Source organism: Theropithecus gelada, chromosome 6 (genome assembly GCF_003255815.1).
Source record: "Theropithecus gelada isolate Dixy chromosome 6, Tgel_1.0, whole genome shotgun sequence".
Lineage (NCBI taxonomy): Eukaryota > Metazoa > Chordata > Mammalia > Primates > Cercopithecidae > Theropithecus > Theropithecus gelada.
In genome coordinates this window covers 59380681-59398751 of record NC_037673.1, presented here as the reverse complement: position 1 = coordinate 59398751, position 18071 = coordinate 59380681, and the positions used below count along the sequence as shown (strand labels likewise).

Genomic DNA, 18071 nt, shown 5'->3' with positions numbered 1-18071 from the left:
CAGTGGGCTCCAAGGTCCGCCCTCTTTCTGGAGGAGGAGCCCAGAGCGTACGGGAGGGGGCGGACCCTTGCCCCTCCCGAACTTGGGCCGGAGTGGTGCGGGCTGCGCGAGGCGGCGATTCCCTCGTGTTGGCTTTCTCACGGTAGCCCGCTTTGGTCCTCCTTGACGTCCCGGGCCTGTGGGCCCGCTTCCTGCCAAGATGCCGAAGGTCAAGTCGGGGGCCATTGGCCGCCGCCGCGGGCGGCAGGAGCAGCGCCGGGAGCTGAAGAGCGCTGGAGGTGCGGATCCCCGCGAGGAAGCTGGGGTCGGGTCAGGTCTTCCGGCAGGACCTAGCCTGGGGTGCGGACCGAGACCTGATCTGCGGAGGCCGGTCAGGACCCGCTCCCGTGAGCGCGGAAGGCAGGGGTGGGTCCCCGAGTCGGCCGCAGGCCCTGCGCGCAGTCGTTGGCGCCCTTTACAGTTGGAGGATGAACTTAAAGAGTTTGGCAGTCCTGGCGTGACGTTTCATGGCCCTGGTTGGCTCAGAAATCTTCCCCCTACCCATGCAGCTTTCTTCTCTGGGACTGTCTAATATCTAATCTCAGTAGGAAAATTAAGGCTGTTTCGTGTTTTCTTACAGGACTCATGTTCAACACGGGAATTGGGCAGCACATTTTGAAAAATCCTCTCATTATTAACAGCATTATCGATAAGGTGGGTATGGAAGAGGAAAGGGAGAGAGTTGTTGGTTTATTAATTTTATTCCTGTGAATACATAAGGGCAGAAAGTCTGCCTGCCATAAATTAGATGCTCTGTAAATATTTGTTGAATGAATCAAATAATTGTCTAGGATTCACGGGCTGTCTTCTGCATAAATAAGATTCATTCTGTGGGTCTGAGTTTCTCCTGGTTCCCAATTCTGTGTCTTTTTGTGGATTATCTACTTTATAGCTGGACCTTTGTATATGTTCAAGATAATTATTCTTCTATTTCTAATCACTTTTTTTTAATCACTTTTAGTTTTTATGTACTCCATCTATTTATGTCTAAACCACACATTAGAAAGTTTGTTCCCCAGAAAAACATGTAGTACCACATATAAATTATTTGATGTATTCCAGTACCACATATAAATTGCTTGGAGTATTACTCCTATCTGAGTTAGTGATGTTCTCTTATGGTTATGGATGTTTGGGTGCTAGGAAGTGAAATATACACGGTGCAGATTACACTTATGGTTAAAAGCAAGGAAAGCATCTTGGAGTTGTAGAAAGAGCATTACATAGTTAAAGGATCTTGTTGGGCTTCGTGTCATTTGAAAAATGAGAAAAAAAAAAAGGTTGGTGTACTATTTTAACCTTTTTAGCTCATAGTTTCCTTTGAACATCTGATGAAAGCTGTGGCCCTAGAATATTACAGCTGCGTGCACACATTCAATTTTGTTTACAGTTGCTGCTGTTCTGCATCCTTGAAACCATAGGTGGGTTGAGAATTGAAAAAACCTCGTCCAGCAAGTACAGTCCTTTCCCATTTGAACTTGTTGATGTGAACAGAGAAGGTAACAAGAGGCGATTGGAGTATTTCTAGATAGAAATCAGAATGTCAATCCCAGAAATGCTGTTCCTGCTTTTCTGACTCCTAAAGTTGAGCAGTATTCCTCCAAGTTAGGAGAGGTTTTAGATTTTCATTTGCACCAAATGTTATTGAGGTAATTTTGTTAACCACATCGATCATGAAGAATCTAAAAATGGAGTCAGATTAAGAGTTCTTATCAGAGCACATGTGAGTAAAGATGGTCAAGTGTAAATTAACTTCTGTGTTCTGATGTGCCAGAAGAGCTAAAGTGTTTGTGCTTGCTTTTAGGCTGCCTTAAGACCAACTGATGTAGTGCTAGAAGTTGGACCTGGAACTGGCAACATGACTGTAAAGTTGTTAGAAAAGGCAAAAAAGGTAAAAAGGGGATTTAATGTTTGGTATCACAAATGACTATGTTAGCAAGCTCAGTTGGTTTTCAATCTGAATATGTTTTAATTAATTGCTATTATTTTAGTAGTAACTCCTGATCCCTTGTTGGAAATTTTGTCTTAGAAAATATGAGATATTTCGGTCGGGCGCAGTGGCTCACGCCTGTAATCCCAGCACTTTGGGAGGCGGAGGCAGTTGGATCACGAGGTCAAGAGATTGAGACCATCCTGGCCAACATGGTGAAACCCCATCTCTACTAAAAATACAGAAATTAGCTGGGTGTGGTGGCGGGTGCCTGTAGTCCCAGCTACTCCGGAGGCTGGGGCAGGAGAACTACTTGAACCCAGGAGTCAGAGGTTGCAGTGAGCCAGGATTGCACCGCTGCACTCCAGCCTGGTGACAGAGTAAGACTCTGCTCAGAAAAAAAGAAAAAAAAAAAAAGAAAATATGAGATATTTCAGTCAGGAAAACAGAAACCACTTAGGTATTTCAACAGGGAATTTTTTTTTTTTTTTTTGAGAGGGAGTTTCACTCTGTTCCCCAGGCTGGAGTGCAGTGATGCAGTCCTGGCTCACAGCAACCTCTGCCTCCTGGGTTCAAGAGATTCTCCTGCCTCAGCCTCCCAAGTAGCTGAGATTACAGGCACCTGCCACGACGCTGGCTAATTTTTGTATTTTTAGTTGAGATGGGGTTTCACTATGTTGGCCAGACTGGTCTCAAACTCCTGACCTCAGGTGATCGCCCACCTCGGCCTCCCAAAGTGCTGGGATTACAGGCATAAACCACCATGCCCAACCTCAACAGGGAGTTTAATTAGGAAGGAAATACCCAACCCCTTCCCTTTGTACCCCATAATGCTGGTGCCTTTCACTGGCCACTTCCAACCAGAAGTTGAAAGGTAAGGGAGCTGGACTTCATTATCTATAGGACGCAGAGAGAAGTAGATAATATATCTGGGAAGGCCTTTCGTGGTGGCTCATACCTGTAATCCCAGCACCTTGGGAGGCTAAGGTGGGTGGATGGCTTGAGCCTAGGAGTTCGAGACCAGTCTGGGCAACATGGTGAAACCCCGTCTCTACAAAAAATTGGCTGGGCGTGGTGGTGCATGACTGTAGCCCCAGCTACCAGGGAGGCTGAGGTGGGAGGATTACCTGAGCCTGGGAGGTTGAGGCTCCAGTGAGCCATGATCCTATCACTTCACTGCAGCCTGGGTGACAGAGCGAGACCCTGTCTCAAAAAATAAAAATAAAGATACATCTGGGAGCCAAACAGAATAAGCAGCACATTGTTTACCCTGTAAAGACGGTCTGTATAGAAGTGGGGCCAGGAGCTGTGGCTCACATCTGTAATCCCAGCACTTTGGGAGGCTGAGGCAGGAAGATTGCTTGAAGCCATGGGCTTGAGACTAGCCTGGGCAACAAAGTGAGACCCAATCTCTATAAAAAATAAAGAGGCTGGGCATGGTGGCTCACGCCTGTAATCCCAGCACTTTGGGAGGCCAAGGTGGGGGGATTGTTTGAGTCCAGGAGTTTTGAGACCAGCCCAGGCAACATAGTGAGACCCGTCTCTATAAAAAATAAAGAAAGGAAATTAGCCTGATGTGGTACACACCTGTGGTCCCAGCTGCACAGGAAGGTGAGGTGGGAGGATCCCATGAGCCCAGGACTTCAAGGCAGCAGTGAGCTATGATAGCGCCACTCCACTCCAGCCTGGGCAACAGAGTGAGACCCCATCTCTTTAAAAAAGTTTTTTTAATAAAAATAAAAGAGGTCAGTGAAACCTCAGCTGAAATTGGAATAAAATTGCAATTTCGGCCTTATTTGACATCTATTTCATTTACTTGAGAAGTTATCTATGCCATGTATTGTGTATCTCAGTAGATGTGACATACTTACAGTAAGAGCAATCGCATTGTACGCTTTTCTCTAACAACACTGACTGCACAGACGTGGTATATTTTCTTTCATCATCTGTTCAATTACAAAGCATGGAGACAGATGAAACATGATTCTATTGATTATATGGGTAGAACTCTCACATAATCTGGTTGTCTACTTTTCTGGGTGGTGGTGTTTGTTCGTTCGTTTGTTTTTGAGACGAGTCTCGCTCTATCGCCAGGCTGGAGTGCTATGGCGCGATCTCGGCTCACTGCAACAGCTAATTTTTGAATTTTTTAGTAGAGATAGAGTTTTACCATGTTGGCCAGGCTGGTCTCGATCTCCTAAACTCGTGATCCACCCACCTCAGCCTCACGCCTGGCTTTTTTATTGTTTTGTTTTGAGACGGAGCCTCACTCTGTCGCCCCAGCTGGAATGCAGTGGCGCAGTCTTGGCTCATGGCAACCTCTGCCCCCAGGGTTCAAGCAATTCTCCAGCCTCAGCCTCCTAAGTAGCTGGGATTACAGGCACCCACCACTGTGCCCAGCTAATTTTTGCATTTTTAGTAGAGATGGGGTTTCGCCTTGTTAGCCAGGGTGGTTTCAAACTCCTGACCTCAGGTGATCCGCCTGCCTTGGCTTTCCAAAGTGTTGGGATTACAGGCATGAGCCACTGCACCTGGCCTAATATTTTGTATTTTTAGCAGAGATGGGGTTTCACCATGTTGGCCAGGCTGGTCTTTCACTCCTGACTTTGTGATTCACCCACCCCGGCCTCGCAGAGTGCTGGGATTACAGGCATGAGCCACTGTAGCCAGCCCATTTTTGTTTGTTATTTGAAGTAGGCGAGTACAATTGAAGGAATATTGGTGGTAGAAATGAGAAAAGAAGTTTGTCACGTAAATCATGTAAGAGTTCCTGTTGGGATAACAATAAAATATTTATATTCCATAATTAAGCTAAATACTTTTTTTTTTTTAATTAGGTTGTTGCTTGTGAACTTGACCCAAGGCTGGTAGCTGAACTTCACAAAAGAGTTCAGGGCACGTGAGTATACATAATAGAATTAAAGTCATTTCAATCTCATGAAACAATGGTCTTTTTACATTTCTTCTTTTCTCATCAGGCCTGTGGCCAGCAAACTTCAAGTACTAGTGGGTGATGTGTTGAAAACAGATTTGCCATTCTTTGATACTTGTGTGGCAAATTTGCCTTACCAGGTATGTTCTCACATTTTCAGAAACATGATACTAAGTGTTTCTCTGATGTGTGTTTCCTGGAAATAACTAGTTAATTCTCTTACAGATCTCATCGCCTTTTGTCTTCAAGCTGTTGCTACATCGACCTTTTTTCAGGTTTGTGACAAAAGACTAGAGTTACTGCCAAATTTTGAAAGACTTACAATTCAGGTGGTGAACATAGCCAAAAATGAGTCAGGTCAGTTGAAAAACTGCTGAAGAATTTTTATAGAAAATGTTGATTTGTATGGAGGTCTTGCTGTCTTTTTAATTGAGAGGTTATTTGGGGACAGTATGCTAGAAGTCCTGCTTCTGAGACCAGACAGCCTTTCCCTATTTTTGAATCTTCCTGCCGTTAAGCCTAGGTTAGAATTTTTATTACCTTATGTCTAGACAATTGCAGTGGTTTGCTAACTGGTCTCTAGTATAAGAGGTCTTCAGAAAGTTCATGGAAAATGTGTATTATGAAAAAACTATGCATGGATTTCAAAATGTTTCTGCACCACAATAAACTCTGTACTAAGTGAACAGGATCTCGTGTGAGGCCCTGAGAAGGATAAGACATCAGTTTGAAAAGAGCCCATATCAGAGCAACATGAACTCTGCTAAAATTGAAGTAAGAACAAACATCCAATTTATGGTGAAGCCTGGTTGGAAGAATGGTGAAATCATTGATGCTTTACAGAAAGTTTATGCGGACAATATTCCAAAGAAATCAGCAGTTCACAAATGGATAACTCGTTTTAAGAAGGGATGAGACAGTGTTGAAAATGAAGCCTACAGTGGCAGACTGGCCACATCAAATTTGTGGAAAACATTCATCTTGTTTGTTCCCTAAGTGACGAAGAAAAACATTGAACAGCACAAACAATAGCCAACACCACAGACATCTCAGTTGGTTCAACTTACACAATTCTGACTGCAAAATCAAAGTTAAAGTTTCTACTTGATGGATACCCAAACTGTCATACCCTCTTTTCTGAAATATTTTATGAGAAAACAAAACAAAAAACATTGTACTCAAATCAGCTGCAGATAAAAGCAGTTTCCAGTGGAAATTTTATATAACTGGGATCAAGATCCTGAAACACGGCTGGGTAGAGTGGCTCACACCTGTAATCCTAGCACTCTGGGAGGCCGAGGCGGGCAGATCACTTGAGGTCAGGAGACCAGCCTGGCTAACATGGTGAAACCCCGTCTCTACTGAAAATACAAAAATTAGCTGGGCATTGTGATGGGCACCTGTAATCCCAGCTACTCGGGAGGCTGAGGCAGGGGAATCACTTGAACTCAGGAGGCGGAGGTTGCAGTATGCCGAGATTGTGCCACTGCACACCACACTGCAGCCTGGGCAACAGCGAGATTATCAAAAAAGAAAACAAGATCCTGAAGCATTTCTTCGAAGAATTGTAATGGAGATGAAATATGGCTTTACCAGTGTGATCCTAAAGACAAAGCAGAGTCAACATAATGCCTACCAAGAGGCAGAATGGGTCGAGTCAAAGCAAAAGCAGACCAGTCAAGAGCAAAGCCCATAGCAACTTCTTTTTTTTTTTTTTTTTTCTTTAATGCTCAGGGCATTTTGCTTGCTGACTTTCTTTAGGAACAAAGAATGATAACATCTGCTTATTACAAAAGTGTTTTGAGAAAGTTAGCTAAAGTCGTAGCAGAATAACTCCCAGGAAAGCTTCCCCAGAGATTCCTCCACCATAACACTTCTACTCCTTCCTCTCCTCAGACGAGGGCAATTTTTTGAGAGTTTCAATGGGAAATGGTTAGGCATCCACCTTACAGTCCTGATTTGGCCCCTTCTGACTTACTTTTTATTTTATGAGACAGTCTTGCTCTGGTTCCCAGGCTGGAGAGCAGTGGTGTGATCTGCACTCACTGCAGCCTCCACTTCCTGGGCTCAAGCATTCCTCCCACCTCAGCCTCCCAAGTAGCTGAGATTACAGGCATGTGCCACCATACTCAGCTAATTTTTCTATTTTTTTTAGCGATAGGTCTTGCCATGTCGCCCAGGGTGGTCTCCTACTCCTGAGCTCAAGTGATCTGCCCGCCTCAGCCTCCCCAAATGCTGGGATTATTACAGGCATGAACCATGGTGCCCGGCCCTTCTGATTTATTTTCGTTTCCTGGTCTTAAAAAATCTTGAAAGGGTATGCTTTTTTCTTCAGTTAATAATGTAAAAAAAAAAAAAAAAAGACTGCAGTGACATGGTTAAATTCCCCAGAGCCTCAGTTTCTTTGCTACAGACTAAAAGGCTGGTATCATCACTTACAAAAGTGTCTTGAACTTGATGGAGCTTATGTTGAATAATAAAGTTCATGTTTTTTCTTTTTTTTCTTTTTTTGAGACAGGCTGGAGTGCAGTGGTGAGATCTCAGCTCACCGCAACCTCAGCCTCTCCTAGGCTGGGCTCAGATGATTCTCCTACCTCAGCCTCTTGAATAGCTGGGACTACAGGGGTGTGCTAGCATGTCTAGCTAATTTTTGTATTTTTTTAGAGACGGGGTCTCACCATGTTCTGCCCAGGCTGGTCTTGGAGTCCTGAGCTCAAGCGATCTGTCTGCCTTGGCCTCATAAAGTGCTGTGATTATAGGTGCCTTATTTTTATCTTTTAACTCAATATTTCCATGAACTTTGAAGTCACTTTCTACATTACATACTAGTGGCTTTCAAACTGCAAGTCAAAAACTATTTAGTGGTTATAAAATTAATGAGTCATGACCATCTTTTTTTTTTTTTAATGACATGGAATGGAATATATCAGAGGGCACTGCATGTAGTCCAGGTGATTATAGTTCCGTGAAACTTTTGTTTTGAAATACAATATAAACACATACACATGCAGACATTTGTGGCTTGGCTTCCAATGCCAAATGTATTTTTTAGTGTGACTCATTGTCAAAAGTTTGAATGTCAAAGTGTAGCTTTGAAGATGCTCTTCTGTTCATTAACCCCTACAAAGTCTCCCCATTGCCTGCTGAATAAAAAGTCTACATCTTTTAGCTGGGCATGGTGACTCATGCCTGTAATCCCAGCACTTTGGGAGGCCGAGGTGGGCGGATCACCTGAGGTCAGGAGTTCCAGACCAGCCTGGCCAACATGGTGAAACACTGTCTGTACTAAAAATAGAAAAATCGACCAGGGGTGGTGGCGTGCGCCTGTAATCCCAGCTACTCAGGAGGCTGAGGCACGAGAATCACTCGAACCTAGGAGATGGAGGTTGTAGTGAGTCGAGATTACGCCATTGCACTCCACCCTGGGTGACAAGAGTGAAACTCCGTCTCAAAAAAAAAAAAAAAAAGTGTACATTTTTTAACCTGTCAAATCAAGGAGACATTGAACATCACAATCTGCCTTTTCAGCCTCACCTCTTCCTTAAAGGTGTCTGCTACCCCATAAATATATTTCTGCTGCTGAAACAATGTATTTCACTTTGTTTTCATAGAAGAGGTGATGGACTAGTGCTGATTTGAAACACCTTCTCATCCAGTCTTTAAAGGCTTATATTTGCAAGCTATCTTGCAGTGAAGAGTACAGCCATTATAAAAACAAAGCCAGCTCTCTCATTCTGTGGCAATAAAAAAGGCTGAAAGCGTTCTCCTACCTTATAATCAGCTGCCAATGCTTTGCTGTTTCTCTCCCAAGAAAATTCATTGCAGTCAAAATTCATTTATAGTTGACAATGACCATTTTCCTTATTCCTTTCTGCTTTCTTTTCAGATGTGCTATACTTATGTTTCAAAGAGAATTTGCCCTCCGACTGGTTGCAAAACCCGGAGATAAGTTATACTGCAGACTTTCAATTAATACACAGCTGTTGGCACGTGTGGACCATCTAATGAAAGTAAGTGAATTTTGTTTTCTTTCTCTTTTTTTCTGAGACAGAATCTCAGTCTGTCACCTAAGCTGCAGTGCAGTGGCTCGCTGCGATCTCTGCCTCCCATACTCAAGCAGTCCTCTCACCTCAGTCTCCCGAGTAGCTGGGACTAGAGCTGTGTGTCACCATGTCTGGCTAATTTTTTGGTACTTTTTATAGACACAGAGTTTCGCTATGTTCCCCAGGTTGGTCTTGAACTCCAGGGCTCAACGATCCATCTGCCTTGGCGTCCCAAAGTGCTGGGATTACAGGTGTGAGCCAAAGCGCCCAGCCAGTGATTTTTATTATTGAAATAATCTACCTTAACTCATCCTTGAGCATCTAGTTGTGCCTTCTGTGAGGATAGCATCTTTGGTTACTAAATAAAAGTTGCCTTTGAGAGTACTACTTAAATACTTTTTCATTAACAGGTTGGAAAGAATAACTTCAGACCACCGCCCAAGGTGGAATCCAGTGTTGTAAGGATAGAACCTAAGAATCCACCACCACCCATCAATTTTCAGGTGAGGTTAAAATATTGGCTTAATCAATAAAAGGAAAAAAAGTCCAGGCTGGAAGATATGTGTCTATAGCAGCAGAAAAATATTGAATCAACCTAAATATTCAAACATAGGAAAATGCTAATTAGGACACATCCCTCTGCTGAAGTAGATGGAATAATTTGATGCAAGGTAGTTATAAAGTGAGACCCAGTCTCAAAAAAAAAAAAAAAAAAAATTGAATAAAACTTGGAAAACAAGGTAAAATGAAAATAGTTGTTTTAAAGTAATATTATGGGTAACATATTTTAATTGTAATTGCTTCTGAGATTTAAAAACAAGAAAGAAGACCACTTGATGTAAAACTTTACTACAGCCACATTAGAGAAAAACACGATTGTGTGTGTGGTCAACTGGTGGTAAATAGAGTGGTTTGTCAGTAACTCCTTCAAGGAGGTTTAGGGGTGTTGCACAGGCAGTATCTGAAGTCATGTCTGTTTTGAATCTTATTTTTGAAAATGATACTTAGATTTAAATAAATGCCATGTTCTTTGTTCAGAAGTGGGACCATTTTGTTTTTCCTCTACTTTCTTTTTTTAAGATGGGGTTTCACTATGTTGCCTAGGCTGGACTTGAACTTTTGGTCACAAGCGATCCTCCCACCTCAGCCTCCTGAGTAGCTGGTACTACAGGCATGCAGCACTATGCCTGGCTTTATTTTTTCAAATTAAAAAAAAAATTGTCATGCTTTGACCCTTGTCAAAAAAAATTCTGAGGAAAAGACATATTCAGTGAAATGCACCAAAGTACAAAAATCAAATGTATGTCTTACTTTTGCGTCTGTGTGCCAGCCAGATCAAGATACAGAACATTTTCTTCACTTCAGAAAGTTCCCTTCAATTTTATATATTAAAAGACAAGGTAATACCTAGCAGGCATAGACAAGAACAAGAAGTTTGTAATTTGAAGAAAATGTCTATCTTCTATTTCAGGAATGGGATGGTCTAGTAAGGATAACCTTTGTTAGGAAAAACAAGACACTCTCTGCTGCATTTAAGTAAGTATTACACTAATTTCTAATGTGTAAAGGACCAGTGCTCCAGATACTATGCTAGAATTTGGTCCTTTTCCTGAGCAGCTACCCTAAAGCATAAAGATATGGGTCCAGACAAACTTCATCTTTTTAACTATCTTTAGAGCTTGGGAGGCAGGAGAACTTAATGAAGAAAGTTTGCTGGAGTTGAGAGTCAGATCAGGTTTTTTTTGGCAAAACAGGAAAACACTCCCAAACTCTGACCATACATCTGCTCTAGTTTTTTGTTGGAAAAATGAGGCGATGATGGACCCCTTCGACACTTGTGAAGGTTATGTGTCATCTTATTAACTTGGGAAAATGCAACTCATCAATTTGGGGTTCAAGGGTAAAAGAGAGGTGAGACACAGTTTTACAGGGCTTGGAGATTTTTTTTTTAGGGGATGTTTTGTGGAGGGTCTAGAACTTCTCTAAGAATTTAAGAGGTATTTATCAGGATTTTGCACTTTAAATATAATTAGTGTTTGCTGCATAAGTTTAAATATTCAACAACTTTTAAAATTCCTTAATTGTACCATACAGAACATAGATTTAATTTCATCTAAAATGAAATTATTGCTTAAATGGCTTATATATTAGTAAAAAAAAAAAAAAGGTTTAAGAAATTACTCTGACTTTGGAATAACAACAGTGGCATCACTTCTTTATGCTACAGATCAAGTGCAGTGCAACAACTCTTGGAAAAAAACTACAGAATTCACTGTTCAGTCCATAATATTGTAAGTAGAAAATGTTCCTGCAGTTTCATTGATTTGTTTTCTTTTAAAATGTCCATTTTTATTCTTGTTGATATAGCATGAGATTATTTTGTACATTCCATAGGATCCTTAAAAGACAATATAGAATGCATAACTAGCAAAATTTTGACTTGAATTCTGACAGGTCAGTGCTGCTGTATATCCTGTGGAACAGATAAGAGCAACTTTGATTACTCCACCCTGTCCTCTAACTACTGACAGTTGTTTTTAGCCATAACAAGAATCAGATTCAGCAGTTACAGGTTCCTCAAAGCTGTAGATATGTGTAGCTTGCAAAACTTAAAATAACTGTGTACAATTTACTGTCCTCTGAATTGTGACCATGTCTTGTTTTTTGCTCACACAGCAGTTACAAATATAGTTATTAATTTCTAAGTTTAATACCCAGAAATTGAAATAAAGTTCATATGGCTCAATAGCAGATTTCTGGTTGTGAGCCTCATGCTTATCATTTGTGTAACAGTGTGTGTAATGTGATGTTTGCTAACTTTTTAGCTTCCAGTTTAATTAAACAGGACAGAGATAAAGGCCAATTTTCTTGTTATTTTTTATGACTCAGAACCTATATGGTTTAATGTATCACAATACTATCTGCATTTTCTCTTTTATGGGGAAAAAGTCATTAGATAATCTGCCTAAGTATAATAGAAAAATATTAAGCTAGATTAAGAAAAATATTTGGATAAAATATGTGCATTAAGTGTAAAATCCTTAATATTTCCAAGGCTTGGGCAGGTCACCTCTTTGAGAAAAACGAGGTGGTTAAGGTGAAATCTGTAGCAAGAAAATGCATTATTTTGAAAGGAGTAACAGTTGCTTTAAAATTTAATTTACAGTTTTAATTATTTGTGAAGTCTGAAACTAATAACTATTACAGAATTTTAAAGAAGAAAATGGCTAATATAGACAGGATTACTAATTCAAGGTATTCCAAGTTTTTGTTAATAAAGATCAGCCACTTAGAGATCCACGTCTTATGTAAACAATCAGGCCTTCCAAAGTCTTATTAACAGATATATTAAAAGTGACTATTTTATGACTTAACTGAACTAAAAAAAAGAGTCAAGGTGACCTCATTAAAGATATGTCGTTCATTTATTCTGAATCTTATATTGATAGATAATACCAGAAGATTTCAGCATAGCAGATAAAATACAGCAAATCCTAACCAGCACAGGTTTTAGTGACAAACGGGCCCGTTCCATGGACATAGATGACTTCATCAGGTAATTACATTTTTGTTTTCCTAAGTGTTTACATTTCTTTACTGTGACACCTTCAGATTAGAGATTTTAAAGGCTTTTAAGCGGTATAAGGTGCTACCTGGGAGAGTTATTGCATAGCACTTCCATGGCATGGAATAGTATTTGGTGTAGAAGATGGAGGCTAGTTAGCTGCAGCAGAATGAACGTTTTCTTTAAGAACAGTAGTAAAGAACAGTCCAAGCCAGAAGATTGCCTTTGCGTTAATGTGGTGTGCATGTTCCTCCCTTCCTGCTCCCTCCCCGACTCTCATTCATAGTCTTAGTCTTAATAGCTTATCCCTCCAAAATAGTCCATAAGGTAGAAAAATCATAATACATGTAACTAGATCGGATTTTAAAAATTTCCTTACTGGGAATAGCTGTTGTTAAATCAATCTTAAGCATACAATAATGCCAGTTAGAATCTTACCTGGTTATCCATTTAGTAATAATATAGTTAGTTTTGTAGCCTGAGGCAAGTTCTATACTTCTCAAGTAAAAAGCTGTCATAATTATCTAGGTAATTTAGACCAAAATTTGTTTTGCTTGAATTAAGCAAGTAAGTCAGTCTTATGAAAATAGAATAAGGCTTCAATTAATTACCCAGGTAATTACTAACCTGTACTTACTGTTTTTAATCATTAAGATGTTAACTTTCAGAAGTTCTTGCCTATTTAGCCAATTCACTTTTAAAGCTTCCATGTTCTAGAGGCTGAATACAAAATGAGGGTAGTTTGTTCTAAAAGTCATTGGTTTGACTTTTTCTAACCTGGAAACACAGTTCTATATAACTAAGACAAATGGAGTTTATATTTTATTGGCTGGCTAGCAGTACTACTGAGTCTTTTTAGATGTTAATCCTAGGCATTGAATACTATTCATAAGTATCTACTTTGCTTTTTTAGAAATTTATCTGGACCTGTTTCTATGGGCCAGCCTAAAAATAACCTCAGGTCTAAAGAGAAATATTTTATCTTTTCCTTCATTTTCACTAAATTTCCTCAAAGATATTGGGCATGTGCAGTTTACTAACTAGAATCTATTAAGTACACAGGTATCTACAGGGAGAAATAATGTGTATTTAATTTGAATATAAATAACAGCTCAAGAGAGGAAGAAGGGGCATGTAAGATTGGTTATTCATCTGACTTCTGCCAATTCCAAACAGCTTCTTGTTCAGTTACCTTGAAACAAGTGCCAGTGAGTTCTTAGGCCTGGGATAATGAGTCTAAGATAATTTTAGTCAAATTCATTACGACATAAAAGCTATAATGAAAGAGGCACCAACATGGCATGGTTAAACCAATACGCATCTTATAAATTTAGTCAGACAGTAACATTTCTTTTTTTTTTTTTTTTTGAGACACAGTCTTGCTCTGACACCCAGGCTGGAGTGCAAAGGCACAATCTCAGCTCACTGCAACCTCTGCCTCCCGGGTTCAGGCAGGTCTCCTGCCTCAGCCACCCGAGTAGCGAGGATTAAAGGCATGTGCCACCATGCCTCGCTAATTTTTGTATTTTTAGTAGAGACAGGGTTTCACCATGTTGGCCAGGCTGTTCTTGAACTCCTGACCTCAGGTAATCCACCTGCCTCAGCCTCCCAAAGTGCTGGGATTGCAGGTGTGAGCCACTGTGCCCAGCCAGTATCGTTTCTTTAATAACTAGTATTAGGAGTGGGTGGGCTCTGTCAGCATGCTGTATTCATGTTTTAGAATTAATGGTATAGAACTATATACCATTATGTGCTACAAATTAGCATTTCAGTACCATTCCATTTTGATTTCTTTTTTCAGATTGCTACATGGATTCAACGCAGAAGGTATTCATTTTTCCTAGGTGTTTGGAACACAGAATTTTTCAAGGTCAAGAAAAGAAATGAAGTTTGTATTTTTTGTATTTGAGAAGATAATGCTTTTGCTTTAGAGACATAATTTACTTGACTGTTTTTGGTTCGATACTGCTACTGTTGTCACCATTTATGATTCTGAATTTTTAAGTTGGAAAGTTCTAAGTATCCAAGTTTTTAATATATAGAGCTGGTCCAATCTATTCACAATAATCTTCAAGTTCAGGAGCCGCAGAGACGCACAACTTTACACTTAAACTTATCATTTCTAACAGTTTATTGTATAAAGATGTTACTCTTCTATTTTACTGTTATATACTGTGAGGCCTTCTTTAGGCCTTTAGCTCTGTTCCTCCAGTAGTAAAACAGTTAAAATATGCTTCACTAGTCACACATTCCCCATACCATTTCATGTTATTCACATTCCCTGTACCATTTCTTGTTATTCACATGTACAGTAAAATAATTGTTTCTTAAAGTATTTTTATTTTGGTTCTCTCATTCTCTTCCCTATTTATCCTGTACACTGTCTGTTATGATTGCCTACCTCTTTCGCTATCCTATAGCATCAGAGACTTAGGGTTCTGGGTAAGCCCAAGTCTGCTACTGCCACCGAGCAGTGCCAGGCATATTAAAGGGCATGACTCCCTACATGTAAAATGAGGAAGCTAAACTGGAATGAAGTTAACAATAAAATTATCTTTTTTTATGGTTCTTAGGTAGATAACTATAGGCATAGCAAAATTTCAAAGGGTTTTGTAATTGAAACTGGTTTTATAGTTTTATATTTGCTTTCAACTTCAGAAAAACAGCCATTTCCCATAACTACAGGTTCCCAGTATTCCTGTGATTTCTGGACAATTAAAATTTCCAGTACTTTTTTCATATACCTGGTGCTTAGTTTTAAGCTATTTTAAAACTGTCAGATTGAGAATTTCAATAGATGTCATAAACAAGTTTTATTAGCTACTATGTTTAAATCAATATAATACTAAGTGCTGTTAATATACCATAATAGTTTTAGTAGCTATTTTGTTTCTATAAAAAATTAATAAAAATATCTTTATTGATATTTGGCTTTTTTTTTAATACCTAAATTAATAGAAGGAGTGTTTCCAATTAATTTAACAAAGCCAGATTTGAAATCTGGCTTCAAAGTCATATAGTAAATGTTACTACATAATTAAAATAATGCTTGTTCTTGATGTGTAATCCAGAACAAAAGCGTCAAGCTGCTTTTGTTAAACAAATATGAAATATACATAAGGGTAGATTTTTTGTTTAATTTCACAAAACTCTTTTGCGAAGTTCACTTGTATCATCTCTATCCTTATAGTCAAAATTTTAAGATTTAACTTGGCTTTCTCGGGTTATTTCCCTCTACCCCTATGAACTTCTGAGTTTTAGTTCCTTTTCTGGCCTTCAGTTTTCACTATCTGTAAAGCTGAAGGACTGTATTATACTACCTCCAGTATCTTTTCTGGTACTAATTTTTAAAATACCTGATCAGAATGAAGCCATCATAGTATAAGGCAGCATATTTGTCTATAAGGAGACTTTCCAAAGACAGTACCCATCCAATGCAAATAAAAAATTTGAAGCTAATCTGTTGTGCTTTAAATGAGCAAATTCACGTCTTTATTGCCCTTTGAAAGTTGGTTAATCTCAAAAACTACCTTTTTTAAAATATCCTCTGCAAGGTCAATTGTAACAGTTCTCCATCCTTCCTCTTCCCTTTGAAATAAACACAAATAGAATATATCTTACAGCTGCAAGAAAACCTGAGTCCCTTCCAAAACAAAGGTGATTGAAGTAAATTCTCTCTAAAACTTATTCCATAGACTTCATTTATTAATAAGCATATTGTGAAAATCTACATTTGTTTTAGATTTCATGTTTACAGAGCTTTTCACACTTGTATTAGGATCTTTCACAACTACTCTCTGGGTTTTATGAACAGTAAAGTAAAGAATCTGGCTCATGTGACTCTCTATTCATAGCTCCCCTTTGGCTCCTATGAAGGAGCTGGTAGTTCCCTGGAGTAAATAAATCAAAACAAGATATCCTTGGGAGATTTTTAGCTGTTAATCTACTCCTGGACCCCATCCTGGGAACTGAGGGAAAACTCCTAGAGAGATATACAAATCTTTGAACAAAATATTTACATGAAAAGTGGCCAGTTTTCCTCCTTGGAGTAGCAATCTGTAAAAATAAGTGCTGCTGTTTAAAAAGTAGCATGCCCTACACCAATGTATTAGTGAGAATTTGATGATTCTCACCAAATAACAATGAAGTTTCACATTTGGTACTGGATGGAGCTTGGGTTAGATCTGCCTTTTAAGGCAAAGTCAACTCTTTCAGCTTAATTCTTTTTCAAGGGAGTAATGTACTGTCTACACTTGGCTTAAACTAACTTCTATTATGGACTACTTTCAATGTACATGTAAATGTTCATGCATCAGAAGCCAATTTCCTTTAACAGTACATAGAAAAGGTGTATTTTGGGGTGGTAATGAACACTTCAAATTAAGTAATGATATTGGTAAGGATCAAATTGCACTATTTTAGTCTTGTTAATACCACACTGGCACACACACTGCATATATATGTATTTTCCTAAGATAAAACTCTTCTCAGAATTTCATTACTTTTTATTATACACCAACTAGTTTATATTTTAGTTCTTTACAAAGAAAATGCTGAGAAAAATTATAATCACGTTATATGGTTTTAAAATCATAATTCCAGATTTCTTTACATATAAGATGGAATGGTCCAGCAGCTATATCCACTGTCACAGACTTTAGTTCCGTTCAATGATATGGCACATCCTGCAAAATTAACTAGTCACACACAAAAAATGTCTCAAATACAGTAAAAATGTACACACAAAGGTAATTTACAATGACAAATAAGGAATGTAATTTTTCTTGGCTGTGCTTCAGAAATTTAGGGTCAGTAGCCTTAATCAAGGCACAAAGCAGGAAAAGGTGAGCACAGCTGTCTCTAGGAGTGGGCAAGGTATGTACAATCACTGATGAGGTATGCATGCACGCAAAGGATTTAAAACTGCTCAGTCTCACTACAAAAATTGAACTGAGTTAAAAGGAAATGCTGTGGCTTCCCCCTACTATCTGGCTCTGGATCGAGTCCACAGTCTTACTTCATCAAATAGAAAATAAAACTGACAAGGATCTCCAAAAGTAAATCACTATTTGCGTAAATGAAACAAAATGCTTCATTAATCCCAATTCTTGGCTGTGCCTCCTGGACTAGAAGCATTTTGTAGACAAGAGTGTTTCACAAAATTGAAATGTAATTCAGGTGAAGGACAAAACATTTTCCACAGACACTTAAAATTCCAAACTTTCAAATGGCCCTTACAGCTGAACCGTTGTATGTTACAGTAGTGAGGGTTCTGGGAATCCTTTAGCAGCAAATGCCGGTTTAAAGGGCACGGGGTCTCTTAGGGTTGATTTGCTTGCTGGCTTGTTCCTCTTCTTGTAGAGCTGCACGGAAAGATTTCACTTTATCTTGGAAAAAGAAAAGAAAGAGGGAATAAGTATTATATTGCATGCAGTAAGAGTTTACAACTTTATGGGTTCGATCAAGTCAGCTGTGTTATTTCCTAACAGTTACTCAGTATTTTTCCTTTTGTTTTTGTTGTCTACAAACTCAGAACTAAATACAGTGTTGAACTATTACAAA

The 18071-nt window shown here is 39.3% G+C and overlaps 2 protein-coding genes across 8 annotated transcripts in view; one reads left to right on the top strand and one right to left on the bottom strand.

The window, feature by feature from the left end:
• The first annotated feature begins 11 nt into the window (after positions 1-11).
• On the top strand, positions 12-14845 carry DIMT1 (DIM1 dimethyladenosine transferase 1 homolog). Of its 4 annotated transcripts, none has more exons than XM_025389466.1 (12): positions 12-278; positions 620-693; positions 1844-1930; positions 4807-4868; positions 4948-5041; positions 5127-5176; positions 8788-8911; positions 9355-9447; positions 10416-10480; positions 11172-11235; positions 12394-12500; positions 14311-14845. In XM_025389466.1, exons 1-12 carry the CDS (start codon positions 200-202, stop codon positions 14351-14353), a joined length of 942 nt encoding a protein of 313 aa, XP_025245251.1. In that variant the 5' UTR covers positions 12-199; the 3' UTR covers positions 14354-14845. The 4 variants fall into 4 exon arrangements, with proteins under 4 accessions (XP_025245251.1, XP_025245253.1, XP_025245252.1 ...); XM_025389468.1 differs by having other exon boundaries at positions 5127-5258; positions 14311-14841; XM_025389467.1 differs by lacking the exons at positions 12394-12500; positions 14311-14845 and adding an exon at positions 11399-11697.
• Positions 12351-18071, bottom strand: part of KIF2A (kinesin family member 2A) — an 86361-nt gene continuing 80640 nt past the window's right edge. For 3 of the 4 annotated variants that reach the window (XM_025389464.1, XM_025389461.1, XM_025389462.1), the window contains one exon: positions 16194-17896. In XM_025389464.1, coding sequence (XP_025245249.1) covers positions 17811-17896 — 86 coding nt within the window. In that variant the 3' untranslated portion in view covers positions 16194-17810. Of the gene's footprint in view, positions 17897-18071 lie in introns of all 4 variants that reach the window. The other variant, XM_025389460.1, reaches the window with a different exon arrangement.

Bases quoted from the DNA above. Each gene is read 5' to 3' on its own strand.
- DIMT1 (XM_025389466.1), top strand. From the start codon at position 200: ATGCCGAAGGTCAAGTCGGGGGCCATTGGCCGCCGCCGCGGGCGGCAG. The intron at 5,177-8,787 runs GTTTGTGACAAA...CTTTCTTTTCAG, and splicing joins CTACATCGACCTTTTTTCAG to ATGTGCTATACTTATGTTTC. The intron at 12,501-14,310 runs GTAATTACATTT...TTCTTTTTTCAG, and splicing joins GACATAGATGACTTCATCAG to ATTGCTACATGGATTCAACG.